The following is a 21300-nucleotide window of genomic DNA, read 5'->3' as shown; positions in this document are numbered from 1 at the left end:
CTATAAAATCAAAATTAAGTTAAACACTCTCTTACTGAGGGAAGAACCCACAGTCACAAGCTGATGTAAAAAAAGCCACATTCCCACAGTTAATTAATTCAGTGTCCAATGTCTGGAATTCACTCGTGATCATGGTTTCTCCAAAAAACCTAGATCAGTTCTCAGACTCAATCTCTGCAGCAGAAAGAGCATGTTTCTAGGCTCACTCGGGCCTTGCTTCATCACTAGGGCTGTGCTTGAGAATCACCCATGGTACTGACATCTCCAAAATGTTAGAATCTTTTTTATAACTGGGCTACATTTTATTCAAAAACTCTATTGGGCTCTCTTTATTGTGCCAAGTTTCTCACATAGTTTTTGCTTGACCCTTTTAATACTGCCTTCAATAGCCAGTGAGGCTGAACCTTCTTCAATGTCCTCTCTTGGCCTCTCACAGTACCAAACCCAAGCATCTTTCAGAAGTCCTTCATGCCTTCAAAACCAGTACCACCTTGGTGACTCTTACACTGTCAAGCTTGGCTGCCGGCATAGGGTACAGCTTTGGCTATCTCTGGAACACAGCTTCTGTGTACTGACTCTCAGGAACCACTTTCCAGAAGATTTCACCTCAGTGATACTGGTTTCTTCTTAAACTATCTTAGTACTAGCCGGTCAGTATCTATTATCCCAGAAAAGTGAAGGGTTTTCTTTGGTGAGCTAGTCTTTTGTTATTCATCCAATTCTTTAGCTCCAGCTGATCAAATATCACATATTCTTCACATAAATAGTGAAAATTTCCAGCCCGGCATCCACCATCTGCATTGCTCTAAACATTGTTGTCTTCTAAGTTCCTATTGAACAGCCAATTGAGTGCTCAACACTCAATGGCTTTTCTAACACAAGGTTCTAATATCCTTCTCCTATTCTCTCTAAGATAACATGATCAGGACTGCCATAGCAATATCTGTATCCTGGTACCAATATATATATATATATATATATATATATATATATATATATATATATATATATATACACACTATGGTCTAGCTAATCCAATTGTCCAAAAATGGCCATCTACCTTGTTCGTCCAGGAGGCTGGTTGTCTCAGCTGGTCTTCAGTATACACCAGAATCCCAAACTATTGGGCTCTAATGCCGGTGAAGGAACAGACTTGCCAGTGTGGATGAAAGCACAAACAATGAGAGTAAGCTTCCTTCCTCTATGTCCTTTATAAAGGCTGCCAGCAAAAGGTGCTGCCCTTATCAAAGTTGGATCTTAGCACATCAAAAAATCTGGATTAGATCCATATCTTTCCACCTCAAAAGATCAGAATAAAAGTGAGGTTTTCCACTTCAAATGATTTAATTAAGAAAAAAAAATCCCTCACAAGTGTACCCAGCCACTTGGATTTTATTTAATTCCAGACGTAATCAAGCTGACAACCAAGAATAGTCATCACCATGTCTCTTATACGTTTTATAGATAAGGAGACTTTTTTCTAAGACTTGAAAAAAGTCTTCAAATTTATTTTAGACTCATGCTTGAATCCGGGACCACATCTTTGTGGGTGAGCACAAAATGTGATGTTGCACACATACAGGTCTGTTGTTCTTACCTGTTTCAGATCAGAATGCCGAGGCAAAGCGTCAAGTTTCATGGCAACTTTCACTTTCCTTCTTCGAACCACCCCTTACCTATTTAATATATAATTAGTTATTGGAATTGTGGCTTAGGGAAAGAATAGTGCCATCATGCTCTTCACAGAAATAATTCTACTTGATTGAGGAGTACCTGGGTATGTTTTCAATAGAAAATAATTTTACCCTAATTCTGAATAGGAATAATTGCAATTATTTCCATATAACTCAAAACTAGCCAGTTAAGTATCATCAGCTATTGGCTAGTCATGTTTTAATATTGAAAATGGTGGTGTGACACAGAATTCTTTAACAGTGGATTGAAGAGCTATGATAGAAAAAAATTTATTCCTGACACTCACTATGTTTGTTATATTTAACAAGGTATAGATGGGATGATTGTTAATTGATTTGCTAGGATATCGCACATTACTTTATATGGATGTGGACACAAGTATGGTATGATCTACACAGTGGGATGACTAAGAGTTCTTAGTTTTTTAATCTAAGGATATACCACATGAAAAAAAAACAGGAATTTTACATTCAAGAATGCAATTTTTTTTTTACATTGAGATACTCAGATGATTTTCAGTGGTTTTAAATTTTCAGCTTACTTTTCTGCCACAAACATATTCAGACACAGAAACCCATAGAAGAGAGGTTAATACACCAAAAGGTACCTGTCTGGTTTATTAAGATGCCCTGGTTTCTCAGAAGGGGATGGCTAGACAAACATGCAACTGTACATGCTGCTGAGATGTTTTCAGCAAAAGCCAAGTATATCATGTCATTGTTTTTCACAATCAGGGATAAGTGACAAGCGATATGAGTCCTTGTACAGCCACAGACTATTCAACCTTGCTTAAGACTTTCTTTACAGTTCTAGTGTGCCAAACTCCTAATATCTACAAGATGGTAAATATTCAAATTCTCAAAAACTAATTGTTTTCTTATCAGCTGTAGAAGGAGACTTCGGATGTTATGTTTACATGTGTTCTCAAGATAAATAACTATGGAGCTTCAAATGTAATAAGTAGGAGTAGAGTATCATTTGTTATCTATACCTATATACAATATATATAATTTTTCATAAATCATCTCATAATAATTAAATTAATAAAATATTACTATGATTTGTAGCACCATTCACCATTTTAAGGACTCCTGAGCATATGTGCAATACTAGAACACTGTACCAATGTATGCTGAGACCTGTAATTAGTAACCTGAATGATAGTTATGAAATGCGTAAGGTGTCTAGATGGACAAAGAGGAACCTCTGAGTACCACAGTTTACAATGTAGTGACTTTACTGCCATCCCCTTTCCTTTGAAAGTTCACACAACTTGAATCTGTAACTCAGTTGTAAGGGAATGCCACAATGATGGACCTTAAAATCACCCAGTGACCTTCCAACAGCACTAATATCTCTGGTCTCTGGAGACAGGAAGATTATTATTATCTATCAAGAGTTTGCATAGTCATATATTAATCTCTGGGAATTTTGAAAAATCTCCAGTTACTATTCCCCATTAGGCTCTTTCCTCCCTCATACATTTTCTTTCTCTTTGCATTATTTTCTTCTCTCTTACAATTACTGAAGACCTATTCTGTGTCCAGGATTGATTTTGTTATGTCTTGGACACATGAGGATGAATGAGACATGGCTTTGTATAGGGTAATTTGCTCTCAGGACAGATTGAAATAGTAAGAGTGGTAATGAAATTGGGACAAAAGACAAAATTAATTGCTGTAAGAAAGTTCCCAGCAAAAGTGCATAAGATAAAAAGGAAGAAAGTAATTAGTCCTACCTGGGAAGTCTTGCCTGCTGATGAAACATCAGAGCAGACTCTGAAAAGATTAATGGACTTTAAGTGGTACAGTAGAAGGAAAGAATGGACTGGGCTGCATTATCCACACACCTTTGTAGATGCACTAAAATATGTGCCAGTTCTGAAGAAGGACGAAGCCTGTGTCTCAGAGGCATATGATGTGAAGAGTTTCTCACAGAAACATGATTAGGGACAAAGCATTTGGAAATTTTTGATTATAAAAGATTTTTTTACTTTATACAAAATTAATGAGGCACATTGATACCTTGAAATGTCCTACTTGGCTAATTTTAAGTATTTATTTATGGCAATTATCACCACTAAATTAATAGTAAAATTTTGATTCTCATATATGTATGTTTATATTTGTAAAATGCAAACAATAATGTGTGAATTTATATGTTGATTTGTGTAAATGCAAAATATTTATTTCCTTACATATGGATATTGTTTAACATATCAGGGAAAGTATTAGATTTTAACTTCTCATAATACCAAATCTTATGCTCTCATTTGAAAATTTAAATATTCAGTATATGTTGTAAGCAGGCTTAAAGGAATTCGCGTTTTCCTCCCAAGGTCATATGACTTATAATTCTTTCAAAACAAGTTTTCATCTTTCTAATACCTGAGTCCATTCTCTAAAATATGAGGTTGCTGCCCATAAGTAGAAAAGTACACAAATGGCCAACTCACACCCTCCCATTAAATCTCTAAGTTTCTTAGAACCTATAGTATAAATGCTCTCTAAATAGAGATTATATTGTATTGATTGTGGACTAAGACAAACAAATAAAGTCTCTATGCAGTTATTACATGCCTATTTAAAATATATTTTAACCCATAGTTTTAATCTAGAGATGCCAGTATATACAGACTCTAATAAGATCTAGGCGAATATATTTACCTTCCTATTTTATCTGCACACTATCTATTTATGTGTCTATGTATCTATTAATTCTCTGTATATCATCTATATTCCTATCCATTTATCTGTATGTTATTGCATAAAAAGGAAAAGAATTACAACATTCTTTGATGTGGGATTCCCCTCTGTATGCTGTGAATACCATTGGTTAATAAAGAAACTGTCTTCAGCCTGTGATAGGATAGAACAGAGCAAGGTGGGGGAAAATAAAATGAATGCTGGGAAAAAGGATGTGGAGTTGAGAGAAGCCATGGAGCCTCTGCCAGGGAAAGACAGTGAAACTTTGCCTGTAGGCCACAAAAGTCATGGTAAAATATTAATTCTAGATGTAAGAGCTAGCTAGTAATACACTTAAGTAATTGGCCAGGCAGTGATTTAACTAATATAGTTTCTGTGTGGTTATTTCGGGTCTGAGCTGCCGGGCAGCCGGGAAACACACTAACAGCCTCCCTACTACACAGATTGACTCATTTTCTAAGGTATTTGCCTAAATACCCTTCTTTCTTCATGAAATCTTTGTGCAACTTTAGCATTTTCATCAAACCAGTTTTGAGCAATGTGCTAGGCAAGGAATTGATGCATAACCCCTCATCTGAATTTGGCCTTCATGACTGAGAGCATATAACACCAATCACATACTCAGCAAGAAGAAACAATGTTGTCCAGGGTCTTCTGCAAGATCTTAATCCTCACTGCTCTATGCCTCTTAAACTTATAAGCAAAAGACCCTGTTTCACAGACAGTGAGGTAATAATTGCACATTGAATCAGCAAGGGCTTCTGGGGATAACAAAGGTAGGGATTTCATAACTGGGATAATGTGTTCAACAAGGCTCCTTCAAAAGAGGAGTCTAGCGCAGCATTTTATATCCACTGCAATCTCTGTGCAGCACAATCTGGAAGACCCGAGAGGAGTGAATTACAGTAATCAGCCTTCAATATGACAAAAGACTTAATCAGCATCTCCTTGCCTTTCTCATGAAGCCTCTCAATCTGGTGAGATCACGGAAATTATAAAAAGAACTTTGCAAGATGGATACAAAATACTTCTCAAATGATAACGTTAAAGACAATGGAAATGGGGAAAATCACATACAAGTTTTACATTTCTGAGTTGTCTGAAACAGGATTCTAATCAGAAGCACTCCCTCGATGGTTAGACATAAGGAGCAGCTGTTTAGCATTAGAGAGAACTTGGGCCAGTCTAAGATTCTCTCTTCTGAAATTTTGCACTAGGGAAATCTCTATTTGATTGAATAAAGTAAAGGTAAAACCACATCTTTTAAAAACCAGAGAAACAGGCACATGGGTCTATTCATAGCAAGTAGATCAGTGTAAATTGCAGAGGAAGACATCTCTCTTTCATTTTATCCCTTGGCCATGGTTCTCTCAAATCCCTCACCATCCCTACCTCAACTCTCCAGTGCCACTTCCAAGCATTCATTGAATTAATTCATGGAAAATAAATGTTCTCATTAATTATCTGATTAGATTAGATTTTTAAAATGGAGTTCTAGGGAATTTCTATTAAAATATATTAGTTTCAGCCTCAACTGTGATCCTAAGAAGTGAATGTTACATATTGGAGCAGAACTCGTATATTACTTTGATTTCTATCATCTTGATACAAGACAGAAACAACTCGAAGGGAAGAATCATTAATTTTGGTACATGTTTCAGAAGGTTCATTACATGATTTCTTGGCCATATATAATTGTGCAGTACATCATGAATGGTGTAGTAGTTTGAATGTAATTGGCCTCCATAATCCAATAGTCTCGTTGGAAATGGCATTTTAGGAGGTGTGGCTTTGTTGGAGTAAGAATGTCCTTATTGGAGGGAGTGTATTATGTGGGAGTGGGCTTTGAGGCTTCATATACTCAGAATAATGCCCAGTGAGTCAGTTGAATTCTTGTTGCCTGCAAGATGTAGCAGTCTCAACTCCAGCACCACCTATCCTTGCATGGCGTCATGTTCCCTGCCAAGATGTATTAAACCTTCGAAACTGTAAGCAAGCCCCTGAAATCAAATATTTTTTTATAAAAATTGCCATGGTTATGATGTCCCTTCACAACAATAAAAATCCAAACTAAGACAAATGACATGAGGCAAGAAACATGGGCAGAAGGAGGATGTTCTGATGGTGAACAAAAAGCAGAGAAAGAGGAAGGCTTTTAGACCAGGTATAACCTTCAATAGAACACTCAGCGATCTACACTCCCCACCTAGCTCCTAACTGTTACAGCCTCTACCACATCACAAAATGGCACCACCACCTGATATTTTATAATCTAAACTGTAAGTACCAAGTTGTTTGCCTCAAGTAACAATGCAATTATGCTTGACTTTTATCAAAAGTATGAAATGTTAGGGCTCTTTATTTTTCAAAGAGAAAACTTAACTGTGGAAATAGTGTGGGATTTAAACAAGGTTAGATAATCATAGAAGAGGACAAATCTAAACTTTAGAGGTAATATTGATGTGTAAATTTATACAATTTATGAATCAAAGTGTAATAAATAATTGTGTTAACTCAAAGTTCTTCTGGAATATTTATGGTTTGAAAAACTACTTGGTTTTCTTTGTTAGAAACTATTCCTCAAACACATCATGACAAGTAGAGGGGGAATTATTGATGATAAATAAGGGTCGGTATGAAGTGCAAAGGCTGTTGTGGAGGGGAAGGGGCAAAGAGACTGGACAAGCACATAATAAAGTATTATATGTGTAGGAAAGCACCATAATAAAACCCATTATCTTAAATGGCAAGCTAAAAAAAAAAAGAAAAACTCACATCAAGGGACTTAAGTAGCTGGTACAGAATAAAGTATTTTGCAGGGGATGCGAAAGACAGGGAGGGGAGCAGATAAAAATGTACAGATCAATAAAAATCAATAAAAAAAGAAAAAATATTTTGTCAGATATTATTTTGAAAAAATGTATTCCCTAATTTGCTACAAAGTTGCAAAAGAGTGTTAAGTACACATGACCTCTTGAACATGCAGCTGAGCATGGCAAACAAGTGACTATCCACATATAAGAACATGTACAAACACAGGGTATTATGGTAATAAAAGGAATGTGTGCTTCATATCTTGAGCAATACCGAGTTCTTAAAAACCGAGACTACCAAAGGGTCGTTTTGGTTTATGCTGTGTGCTATAAAGGTGCTAAGAAGCTCCTATTCCCTTTATTAAAATCAAAACCAGAGACTGACAAGCAGTGCTAGTTAAGTGAAGATTTTTGTCTCTTTCAGTGTTCAACTTTTCGAACTAAAAATCTGAGAAGAAAAATGGCCTGTTCCAATTACTCATTTTCTGCTCTAACTTAGAGGATATAAAGGACTAACCAATATATTTTTGTTAAAAAAAATCATCTTTGGTTCATAAACACCTACAGCTGCTGAACTGGGGGTAAAAATATGAGTCAAAGCTGAAGAGACTTTCAATGCAATTTCAATGTTCTATTTTAAGAGCTTTCAAAGTCTTACAACGTTGTGGAAGTGAAGTGACCTGCCTTTTGAATAGAAATAAAAATCTCAAGTAACATGTATAGCTAGGACACAACACAAAGCAAAAAATGGGTAGATGAAAGGCACTAGCTGTTTCAACTACACTGCCTTTATAGCCACAGGGTTGCTGCATAGAAGGTTCTAGAAACTCTGTCTTGGATTTTGTAATGAATTGCTGCTAGTACTGAGGTTAAGATTAGAGGCAGTAGGCTCTGGCAAACTGTTCATTATAGAGTTTGAACTGATGCCAATTACTTGTGGTGTGTGTCCTGAAGAAACCTTGGAGGGAATCCCCACTTGCCTTATCAATCAGGAAAGTTACTCCCAACCTCTTAGAAAAAAAGATAAAGAGCAAAGTCATTAGACAGAAAACTTTCCAGCTTGGTATTATTGAATTACTCACTTAAAGTAGTATTTTTATTTTGTAGATAGGCTAGTATACACTCTGATTTTCAGTGATCCAGCTTCGGGACTACAAAGAAAATACTTCTGAGCTACCTGGGAAACAACAATAATAGCAATGAGTTTAGCCCTTGGATTGGAATGTAATAATATATCAACTTTATTTTATACTCTTGACATGAATGGGTAATTAGGAAAAACTTAACACAAGAGTTCACAACAAAAGATGATTTGCTTAATGGTTATGACAAGAGAAGCATCCAGAACTGGCAACAGAAGATTTGCTACAGCAATAAGTATAAATTTAAAAAAAGATTGTCCATGTATGTGAAGAAGGTTCTTGTGCAGTCTGGAAACTCACCCTTATTCACTCTTACCACCTTGTAAAATGATCTGATATGGTGAAATGTTACAGAAACCCAGGAAGTAATTGGTTGGCTTGAGCAAAGCATTAATGTCATTCTTCATTGCTGAGAGTCTGCACAGAGTGTACATAATAGAACTGGGGAACAGCTGGAGAATCTTAAAACTCTGCTATCAAGACAAGTGCTAAATACAGTAAGGTTGGGCAAAGAGAAGGAAAGGTTGGGCAAATGTTGGGGAGGGAAGAATTTGGAGTACACCACAGAGTTCCCAAAACTTAGATGTATGTATGTTAGTTGTCTTAGAATTCCTATTATGGGAAACTTATTATTATCACCACTTGACAAGGGGGAATAGTGAATTCTGTGTGTTTCAAAACTATTTTCCATAGGCAGAAACTTAGGAAGACTGACGATAGGATAAGAAGCTTGGTATGCTTTTCTTCAATTAAGGAAAATATTCTCAGGGGCAATTAACTTGTCAATATAGACACACTTTAGGGAGTATGAAAGATAGGTATCATTGTTGGAGGCACATGAAATTCTGTAATTGATATAGACATATGACACTGCTCTTACTTAATTTGATAAGAATTCCCTCCATATTGATTCTTTGATCATGCCATGATATTATAACCTATTGCAATATTAGACAAGGCATGCTATTTTCTACTTATACGAAACTGTTTTGTGTAAATAACTTTGACATGCTTTAAAAAATATTCCAACTATAAATTAGATGATGAGGTTAGTAAATTTTAAGCTGCCATTATCCTGAAGTAGTTGAAAAATTCTCCAATTCAAAAAAAAAAAACATGAGAGTTCTGTGTAGAGACCTGCACCAAACAATTTTTTCAAAAATTTTGCTATAGTATGGAAGCATTATATCAAAACCTTGTGATTAAAAACACTATATCCATTTGAAATCCCTAATGCAAACTTTAATGGACCAAATGACAATAGATGATATTGGTTCATAAATTTTATAAACATTCTTTTTAATATTATGTAACCCAAAAATCTTTTAAACTTCTGAATGAAAAGTGGACCCATTTACAGTAAAGCATATCCTGAGTTATGGAAATGCATATCTACAGCAAAGTATACCAGCATGCTCATGATGGGTCTGAGTATCCTATAGCTTTCCTTGTTTCTTTTTGTCTTTTCAATAGTGACTTATCCTTTTATGTCTTTTCATTTTAAAAATAGATTGATGTGGGATTCCAATTTGTATGCTTGAATACGATTGGTTAATTAATAAAGAAAACTGGCTTGGCCTGATAGGGCAAAAGAACAGAGGTAGGCAGGGAAAACTAAGCTGAATGCTGGGAGAAAGAAGGGCAGAGTTACAGAGAAGCCATGTAGCCTCACTGGAGCCAGAGGTAACATTAGCCAGTAAACCACAGCCATGTGGCAATACACAGATGAATAGAAATGGGTTAAATTGATATATAAAAGTATATAGCCGATTAGAAGCTAGAGCTAATGGCTCAAGCAGTACTTTAATTAATATAATTTCTGGGTGAATATTTTAGGTCTGAACAGTCGGAAACCAGCAAGCAGGCTCCTTCTAACAATAGATGTGTGATCTCTGAGTTGTATACATCATGGTCAAATATTGTAATATATACTTCCCTTGAAATATATCATTATTAATTGGCAAGTATTTGTAAACAAATAATGTAATTCAATGAACTACTGACTGTATGGGTAGCCTTGATACAAAAGTGTTGTCAATGAATAATAACACGGAAAGAACTCACTGCCTTTCCCAAGTATGTTTAGTGCTTGGATGAGTCCTATTTCTCTTGATACTTTCACACCTCTCATGCTACCCAAGTTATTCAAAGATCTAAACTCTTTGGAAATCCTTCCCAGACAGTTAGTTTTAATTAAAACTGTGAGTTCTAAAAGAAAATTATAAGTGTGGTTTTAGAATCGATAAACAGTAAGGATGTTGGATTAGAAATGAGGGTAGGAGTTATCTATATGCATGAAGGTATGGGATTGAAAGAGAGAGTGGGATGATCAACATTTATTATTTTTGAGGTCTGGAAATGAGGGATGGAGCTGACCTATATAATGGTAGTATGATGCTAGCAATGATTTTTAAGTTTGGACAGATTTTTTTAAATTACAACCTCATTTTAATATACAACCACTCAATAGGACTATTTAATTGTGAGAACTTAAATGCAGAAGGGATTGCTTTCATGCATAATTAAGTGAAAGGGTAAGAAACTGAAAAGCATAGTACTGAGCTGGGGGACAGAGCTCAATAGTAGTACATGACTAGAAGTCATGAGACCTTGTGTGTTCCTAGCAGTGAAATATAGCAAACAGCCAAAGAATAGAAAGAGAAGGAGGAAAAGGAAAAAGTGAAGATAGATAAAAAGAAGGAAAAGGAAAAAGATAAAGCACCAAAAGATGTAGGTTGCAAGGTCATGACAAAATTACTGGGTCCTGGAAAGGTGAGGAAATTAGATAGCTTGGAGATGTGTCACCATGAGACTATTTAACAAACTTGTGGTAAGTTCAATAAGGAAAACCTATGCGCCTGGAAGGATCAGTGGAATTAGACACAATGTACTGCAAACAAAAATGGCATTCATTGTGTAAAATAATAAAATGTGAGAAAAATGGGAGTATTGCATTTACATTTGTGATTGCATCTTTACAAGGACACACACACACATAAATACTAAACACATAATGAACTTGACATTAGATTAGAATCTGGGCAATATTTATCAATGAAAAAAGGCATGTGAGTAGATAGAGAACTATGTAAAAAGCTTTCAGAATAACTTCAAAGATATATAATGAGATTGCTAAATCTAACAGATTTCCAAATCTAACCTGTCTGTGTTACTTCTGATTGGTGGTCTATTTGTCGGAGTTGATTATACTAATTCATTTATTTTGTTCACCTTCTTAATGTATCTCTGAGCCAAAGAATAATTTATCTTTGACCTTAGAGCCTCCAAGCTGTTTGTTGATTTACTCATCTTCTAAGGGAATTGGGGTGTGTGATAAATTGCAGCATTGTTTCACTTGCAGGGTTTTCCTGCTAAGATGAGTCTGTGCTGTGATTTATACTTTAATTTGGCAGGAAGTTTGTTTTCTAAAGTATATCTTTACAAATTCTCATAAAGCCTTACAATAGGTGCTTTTGCAGGTTATTTATGAATGCCTATAACCCCATCAAGACTCAACATTAATATTACACACATATACCAGTTAAATATCAGCAGAAGACAAAATTTTCTCGAGCCTACTTTTGATGTATTCATATGTATGTCTGTGTATCTGTGAGTGTGTGTGTGTGACATACTCATCGCTTCTTGAATGGTCTACTGAAGTTCAGTTTTTGTTTCCCTCAGCTATTATAAAAACTGCCCTTCCAAACATGGACCGAGAAGCCAAGGAGGAATACCTGGTCGTAATTCAAGCCAAAGATATGGGAGGACACTCCGGAGGTCTGTCTGGAACCACAACACTTACAGTGACCCTTACTGACGTTAATGACAATCCTCCAAAATTTGCACAGAGTAAGTAATTTCCTGCAATTGTCACAAATCAGGCAGATTTCTAATAAAATTTTCCTCAGCATTACAACCCCAAAACAGTTATAGACTGCTTATTTGAAAAGCATGTCAAGACACACATTTATCTCTATTTTTATAATTTCAAGGACATTGAGGAAACCCCAAATATCACAGGCACAGTAGATAATAAATCAGGAAGAACTTAAGTGAATGTTGAAAATTTGTCCCTGATATTGATCCATTATTTGTACCACTGTAGAAAAGAAATAAAGCCTGTAGTAGGGAAACAAACTGTACATTAAAATTGCTTCCAAATTCCTACTACCAGGAGAGACTTCAGGAACCATTGACTCCATCTTGCTGAGGGTATGCTCATCTTTAGCAACGTCAAGAGAATTCTAGGAAGCCACTGTTAGTGGTCCAGGCTGATGACCATTATTTAAATACACCATTATCCTCTCATAAGACACTTCCTATAAGCATTTATTCAATTAATATGATATGAAGTAATGCTTCAATAAATGCTTCCAAACATAGCAGGAGGAAGGGAATTACATAGAATAGGAAGAAATCAATAAGACAATAAAAGGAGAATAGACACCAGTACTAAAAAATATGTGGTTACAAATACATATATCAACAGCAGTACATTTGCGTATCTCTATATATTAACTTCTATATATTTCGAATGGGAGTAAAATTAGATAGATTTTTTTATATTTAGTTTATTCAATTTAATGTAATGTCCTCTATTCAGAGCCATGCTGTCAATGAAAAGACATTTTTTTAAGATTGAAAAATACACTGAAGTTATAGTCATATGAACATACTTATATAACTAATCTAACATCAATAGGTATATCAATTATTTCTATTTTGGATGTGTTGTAACTAGTATTGACCTCAATTTGTACATGTATATTCTCTTCTGATTTAGAGATTGTGTATATACAGTAATTATTTTTCCCCTAAATGCATAAAATAAAAATTATAAAAAAATGCTGCCAATGAAACCCAGGAGACCAGGGAGTTAAGTTTGTTGAAAGGCACCAAAAAATGAGGATACATACATATGAGTTGTGACTGAATTAGTACACCAAGATGAGTACCATAATGGTTAGACTAAGATCACTAGAAAGTCATTAAAATGCCTTAACTGAACTGATTGACTTTGTTAAAGAGAAACAATAAATAAATAAATAAATAAATAAACAAACAAATAAATAAATAAGGATTTGTGTCTTTACCATATTACACCCCATCAATAAGAAGTTTGCAAACTTTCATTTGAATAATGTTAGGAGCTGTGTTATATAAAAACAGTAGAGGTGCAAGTAGAATAAAATATAAGGTCTGTAAGCCCTTAGATGTTAATTACGCAAGCCCAAGGATAGGTATGATTTTTAAGAAGGTAGTTTATTACATTATTGTTATCAGCATCTAAGGACATGGTGGAACTTCCTGCTGGCTTAGGAAACACCACATGAAAACCCTTTTGTGAAAAGAAAGAGAGGAACTAAGGAAATGAGAGGAAAGAATGGAGGAGAAGGTTGATGCTCTAAACATTTAATGAGCAACTGAGAATTCATTTATAAAAATTCCAAGCCAGAAAGTTCAGAGATATATTTTCATAGAGAATTGTACAACTTTTATCTGCCCCTCTATGAATTATGATCCTTTTAAGAAAAACCATTGAAATAATTGATCTTACCTTTTACCCAGTCTTTTATTTTGCTTCCTGCTACCTCTGCAGTTCACTCAGGAATGTGTAGGTTCATCTTTTGCCAAAAAATGATTATTGCATTTCAGGAGTGATAGTTGAGTTTCTAAAGCATTCCCTTTTGTTGAGGTAATGATTATTAACTATTATTGCCCTGATGAAGATGACAAGAACACACAGTACTGTTGTGGAATATTATTTAAAGTTGGCAATGATGTGTTGTAGTTTCTCATGCATCATTTGTTTAACATTGAATGTAACGATGCAATTTTAATTATGCAAAGACGTGTTGCATCTGTTTCATCTTGCCTGCCTAAGGCACCTGATTGGTCTACTAGAGAGCTTAATGGGCAATAGCTGAGCAAAAGAGGTATAAACAAGGTTGGCAGGCATAGAGAATTAAAAGGAGAACAGGAAAAATGAGAGAAGGAGGAGAGACCCAGGGACACACCAGGGGCAAGAAGCCAGGCAGACATCAGTCAGCCAGACTTAGAGAAGCAGCAGTGGTAAGATATACAGAAGTAAGAAGATAATAAGACCAGAAGCAGAGGGTAGATAAAGAGAAACTGGTCAATTGAAGTTAAAAGAACGAGGCAGAAACAAACCTAAGCTGAGACAGGGCATTTGTAAAAAAGAATAATAAGTCTCTTTTCCCTAAAGAAAAGGCCTGGTACAGAATGGCAGGAGATAAAGGAATGTCCCATTTTCTTGATTTTTCAAGGCTCTGTGTTGTAGAATTGGCAGTAAGGCGAAGTCCACTCACTGGCTAATTTGTCATAAACACACCGAAGGGATAATCTCCAAATTCATATTGAATACAAACCATGAAAGAATTGGGCAGCTTGTGTTAGACAGAATTATTTTCTTTGTCCACATTATGGTAAAACTACTTGCAAGGTGTTTTTCTTCTTCAGTCCCATAACATTATGATTCCAAGTGAGTTTTAATTCATCAGTAAGGAAAGGAGTTCAAGGATCCTTATTCATCAAATGAACTAGTCTTAAATTCTACTGGATAATACAAACCATAGTTATTCAGGGATTCACCATTTGCATTTAAACTGTGATTAGGTAATGTTCTACAGATTTAACTTATCCTCTGGGCTTGTTGTTCATTGAATGGTTGTTTCCCCTGGTGATTGCATGGGGACTCAGTCTTTCTGATTGTTCGAGGCTCAGTTTGCCTGAATCAGGCCCTGAAACAAGAACCTGAATCTAAGTAATCAAACTTGCTCAAGGAACACCAGAGGGGAAGTAAGAAGAGGCATGTTAGAAAGCCAAAGGGGTGCATGATCCAAAAACTTAGCACCTTGGATTCATGTGCCTTTATCCCACTGAGAAAAGTCTGAACTGTTGAAAACATTTTTTTAAAATTGGCAATGACTCAAAGATATCCCTTCAGAAAAGGGTGGAGTCTAGCATTTCATAAACTAACTCCTGTCACTCTTTGATGATTGCTTCTGTGAAACAAATCAGTGCTGAAACAGTTCTTTCTGCCTGACATGTGATGGATGAAATGGAATCTGAAGGTAAGGTAAAGCCCCGAGGCAAAGAAATGCAAGAACAGGTAGATAGATGTAGGGCAGGTGAGCACTAATGTGTTAATGGCCAGGGAGAGTGGTCCAGTATCACCAGCTTCCACTAGACCAATGAACATGATTGCAACTAGCATCTCAACCAAGAAATTGGAATAAAAATAGGACAAATGTCACTGATTAGATGTTCTTTACTGTCCCCATAGGAGAATGGAAACACACTGTAATTGTATTTTTGCCTAGGGAGTTTTGAAGGTAGGATTTTAGTCTTTAGAGCAATGAAGAATTCGGTGACAAGAGGAGTATTTCATGTATCTGGACAGCTTGCTGCAGGGCATGGCAGAAGTTTAGTAATTGGATTTTATCAAAAATGGTCTACAAGTTAGTAAATATAAAAGTAAGTTCAAAAGTGACTTTCAGCATGTTACACATTACAGATCTCTGTGCCGAAATTAGCTTAGTATTTTATGTGGGGCAGCAATGAATATCCCCACAGGCAGACAATGTGATTACACAGAAAGTAGGGAAGAAAAATTCACATAGACTCACTGATATTCTGGCATGATTACTTTAAACAAATACTCGGTAAATATAGGGTTGAATAGGTAAGGTCTCTGTCCCTGAAGAGTGTTGAAGAGGGTTCACTGCTTTCTTGGAACACTTGTTTCACACTTGTTTAAATGACTACACATTTCACAGAAGAGGTATTCTTCCATGACTACCACCATCTTGGTAGCATCTCTATGGATTTCCAGAAGATAGGAAATGTCCAATGAATTGTGCTAAATTAATCACTGAGTGAAAATTATTGGTGTGCTACCCTATGTGTCTCTTCTTTTTAAAGGTTTGTATCACTTCTCAGTCCCGGAGGATGTGGTTCTTGGCACTGCAATAGGAAGAGTTAAAGCTAATGACCAGGATATTGGTGAAAATGCGCAATCGTCCTATGACATCATTGATGGAGATGGAACAGCACTCTTTGAAATCACTTCTGACGCCCAGGCCCAGGATGGTGTTATAAGACTAAGAAAGGTAAGCTAAAGAATATTTTCTTCAATTTTTAACTCTCTCCTTGAAACTGGACTTCTGAGATCTCTGAGAGCTGAATAGACAGGCAGAGCCCCGAGTTGGTAGGTACTTAGATTTAAGCTGAAGGGTGGGATGAGAAAGGATGCATAGTAGATATGTTCCATATCACGTGTTTCGTAGGACCACATCACATGTCAGATGTCACTCTGGTAAACCAGTTACCAGAGGGAAACAGCCTCTTACTACTATGTCCACATTTATGATTTAGCGATTTTTTTTCCTCTAAAGCTTCCCCCCCCCCCAAAAAATCACTTAGTCTTTATGAAGGGCACTGAAGTCAAGTAACCCTTACCCAATTGAGAACAAGATGAATAAACAGTTAGTACGGACTGATGAAACTACTCCAGGATACAATCACCTACAGTTTTAATGGATTCTCAGTGGGAACAATTGTGCTCCAGATGCAATAAGTTCAATAGATTTTAGGCTTTCCCAGTGTAACTCTTGTATTTCTGCTCCCTCATTCCTTCATTTGTCCCTCCCAAATGTGTTGACATTTCCCCAAGTCCTCACTGAAAACTCTGCTTTCAAAGAAGCTCTTTGTCATGAACTCTTACTTTATAAAAAGCATGTAAAAAAGAGCTCATGATGTATGCATACAAAGTTTTCCTTGTGTAAAGAGAGATCCATTGTGATGGAAGACATGGTACTTTCTTCAATATTCACCTTCACATCTTTGTTGGCCATGATGTTTTAAATGGATTTTCTAATTTATGAATAAAAAAATACATGATGGGTCACACTCTCAAAACCAATAATTTTTTGTTTGTTGCCTTTACAAGAATTAAAATTTACGACACTAAGCCTGCTCTGCAATTCTATTATATTACATGAAGATAATTTTCTACTGGAAATGTAGTTAAGTGGAGGTATACTTAGCTATCATTGCATTCAGTACCTGGGATCTCAAAAATATATCTGAAATGGTAGTGATCTTAATTTTCTTATTGAAGAGCATCAACAGTGGGAACATGGAATTTTTTGAATACATTTTTGTTTAAAATTTTTCGCAATCAACTTGAAGATATGGCTATATATATTTTAATTCTTTAGTGAGCAATGCTATTCTCAAGCTGGGATACAACATTGAACCAACAGTTGAAAAATATTTAAAAGCTTGCATCTCTAGTAGAGTGCTGTGTAATTATGTTTGAGACAATTGCTGAACCAATCATAACCATATTTTCCTTGAATAAAATGTCCTAATTTAATTTTTAATGTTTTTATTAATTGCTATCTTTTGTTCCTGCCAGGTACTTTTATAAACTGAAACATTGATTGTTCACTGTGATTCTGTCCACTAATATTTATGGACTTGGAGGCATACACCTTATACTTCTTGACTTGAAAAACATAAGTGGATTTTAGAAAAGAGTGTTTTTGAGGGGGTCACATATCTATAGGCTAATGCCATTGCTTTTTAATTGATAAAATCCTCAGGACACCAGAGTGTGTTTTGTGTTCGTTAAGCTGGGCTGAAAATTATAGACAAAAAACAAAAAAAAAGAAGAAGAAGAAGAGTCAAGTTGTTTTTAGATAACTGCTTGGTTGTGGTTTTTACTGATGCAAAAAAAAATGGAATAAGGTACAGGAAGCCTATATTCTCATTTAGGCAGACTGTTCCCTGCACTCCTTCTATGAAAGAATTTAGAATCTATATGGAGAATCCTGAGAGAGTTCTTTGAGATGGAAGATTATGAAAGCATGAGGTGACAAGGAAAGATGTTCATCAAAGGGTCCAAAACTACAAAACTTGACCTTATTAAAGATATTTTATGCAATGTGGAACACATTTCTAGAAGAATAGATTCTTTATATCTACCCAAACTGATAAATCATTGTGGTGATGGATATGTCAATTTACTTGATGAAGTCCTCATTTTGTGTATTAGCACTCTATTGTACCGTAAAATACACGCAATTACTATTTGTCAATTAGCAATACTATTAACACATTACAGAGAAAATTTTGAGCAGATTTTATAAAGTACACAGAATAGCATGCCTATTAAAGTGTAGGTAATTTTCCGAGTTTGAATTTTCTCATACCATCCCAAATAGTCTCTTCCAAACCACACACACACACACACACACACACACACACACACACACACACACACACACACACTGTTCTTTCAGAATAAACAGGGAAGTGTGTTTTCACTGTTTAGCCAAAAACATTGGGAAGGGAGAGCTAAGTACCATTACATCTGCATTCAAATATAAAAATCAACTTGGGTGTTTGAAATAAGAATAGATATTTCATCTTTCGCAAGTGCTCTGTAAGACTTCACTGATGTTAGTTTTTGTTCCAGCTTCCTATTTTCTAAAAAAAAAATCTGCATTGCAGATTTAAAGTTCTGCTTCTTCGGAGAAATGGCAATGCATACATAAACTATCTTCTTGAATCTTGACAGACTTACATTCTTAAATTGTGGAGTATTGTGAGTTGCCAGGAATTTGCCTGGATGGGTTCTGGTACAGATTGGTTCTAATGTATGTGAGGGAATGGATCCTCTTATATCACTCGGTTCACACTCATCATTGACAAAGTCTATTGAACAGTTAGGGAATGATGTTAGAGCAATGATGTAATTTTATTTTTTAAGTGATTAGTGTGGAGCAAAGTCGGACCTAGTTGCATCAATTTATTTGCCTTCACACTTCATTTTTCTAAACATAAACCAAAATAGGTCTCTTTATGAAAGCAAAACTCTGTGCATATTTGCCAGATCCATAGCACAGCACTTCTGACAGAGACATACGAATTTCCTAAAAAGTTACAAAACCCATTTCAGTCACACAAACAGTTGAGTAGAAATGTTTTGGAAATGATATGAAATGCTTTTTGTTAGGATTAGCGCTAAATCATGTTTTGTAAGGTCTCCTTGGACTAAACAATGATCATTTCTAGCCTTTCTATTTCACACGCTGTTGCAGAAATGATAAAATTTTGTTCACAGATAGAGATTGTATTCAGTGTTGCCTTATCTGCCACCAGCAGAAACCTGGTTAACCAGATGATTAGCATGCTGGTCATGTCATCAATAGTAAAATTTTATTATGACTCAGAAGCGAAAATTTGATGTTACAATTCATGACTGTGAATATTTTGTGAATTCTAAGTGAAATGAGGGAAACAAAACAGGACAATAGATTAGACTTGCTATGCTTGTATAATAAACAAGTATCAATAAATGCCTGCAAAATTTACAGGTTGAATCTAGGGGAATGGATCCCATTAAGAGTCACAAACCGGCTTAAATGAGAATAACTTCCATCCATCCCCATTATACTCATTTGTTCTTGCTGCTACGGTTTAGAGAGAAGCATTCATCTTTGTCATTTTTTTAACAGCCTCTGGACTTTGAGACCAAAAAATCCTATACACTGAAGGTGGAGGCAGCCAATATCCACATCGACCCACGGTTCAGTGGCAGGGGACCCTTTAAGGATACAGCAACAGTCAAAATTGTTGTGGAGGATGCTGATGAGCCCCCAGTCTTCTCTTCACCAACTTACCTCCTTGAAGTTCATGAAAATGCTGCTTTGAACTCAGTGATTGGCCAAGTGACAGCACGTGACCCCGATATCACTTCAAGTCCAATAAGGTATTTCTCATTTAAGTGCAGTATTGCTGCACCATAGGGCGAGAGGAGCCTTTGAGACTTCTGTGATGAAGGGCTTTCTGTCACTTTATCCTCTCTCTGTGTGTGGGTGGTGTGTACATTCATATATTTGTCTACTAAGAGCTACAGAAAATGCCTGGAAACAGGAATATCAAAATAAATCAAGTTATTCCTGCTCATGGGAAAGTGATATGGAGATGCAAAATTGCAAGCATTTTATAGCACTCTGGGATGGATCTTTTTCATTTTATGCTTTATTATTTTTTAGTATTGCATGAACATTGCCAGTTGTATTTTGTCTCTTCTGACAGATATAGTGAATTATATATTAGAATTCAGAGGTATGAGACCACCATGTCACCGCATTTAGAAGTGCCTATCTTGTTTTTGAATGTGGGTTTGAAATCACCTTCTTCTCAGTTCATGAGCATTCTGATAAGTCAGCATTTCTGGAATGGTTTCTTTTACAGAAAGACAAATATTTCTGTGTCATTTAAAAATACCCCATGTTTATAAATTTCTAGCTTAGGAATTTTTCCTAGGGTGAAGAATAATCGCTTCTTCAAATTATTTTTTTTTTGCTTTAAAATGAGGCCCAGTTCTGTTATTTTATATTTCATTTGTAGACACCTTTTATTTTTTAGAATTCAACAAATTACAGTAAAGATGCTCACCTTGAAATCGTTCTTAATTAACATCTATTAACTTTGTGCTAGTCTCCAAGGTTGAACTGTTGCCTAATAATGTGTTTGAGAGTGGATTTCAAATATTGTTATATGTGTGAGTGGGTGTGCATGTGTGTGAGTGTCTGTGTTGGGGGGGCACACACGCATGAGCTTCTGAGAAAGAGAGAGAGAGAGAGAGAGAGAGAGAGAGAGAGAGAGAGAGAGAGAATTTGTCTGAGAGTGAATGAGTATGTGAGTGTGTGAGTTTGTATGTGTGTATGTAAAAGGTATAAATGTAGGTATGCCAATCCCAAACATTTTCAATTTCTAAGCTAAAATATCTAGGACTGGTGTCTTTGCAATGTCTTTTTCCATGAATCTCTAGAACGTAAATTTTCTGGAGTTTTTATTTATTTACAATTTAAAATTTATAATGCTATTTTATTTTTGATACTAGTT

General features: G+C 35.7%; 1 protein-coding gene across 7 annotated transcripts in view; it reads left to right on the top strand.

Moving 5' to 3' along the window:
- Cdh8 (cadherin 8) overlaps positions 1-21300 on the top strand; it is a 349279-nt gene that overhangs the window by 198570 nt on the left and 129409 nt on the right. For all 7 annotated transcript variants that reach the window (XM_075977043.1, XM_075977045.1, XM_075977042.1 and 4 more), the window contains exons 5-7: positions 12040-12207; positions 16303-16490; positions 19905-20158. In XM_075977043.1, coding sequence (XP_075833158.1) covers positions 12040-12207; positions 16303-16490; positions 19905-20158 — 610 coding nt within the window. The remainder of the gene's footprint in view (positions 1-12039; positions 12208-16302; positions 16491-19904; positions 20159-21300) is intronic.

The sequence above is a fragment of the Microtus pennsylvanicus genome, chromosome 6, assembly GCF_037038515.1.
Source record: "Microtus pennsylvanicus isolate mMicPen1 chromosome 6, mMicPen1.hap1, whole genome shotgun sequence".
Taxonomy (NCBI): domain Eukaryota; kingdom Metazoa; phylum Chordata; class Mammalia; order Rodentia; family Cricetidae; genus Microtus; species Microtus pennsylvanicus.
Note: the sequence above shows the minus strand (reverse complement) of the source record. Positions and strands in the feature narration are given on the sequence as shown.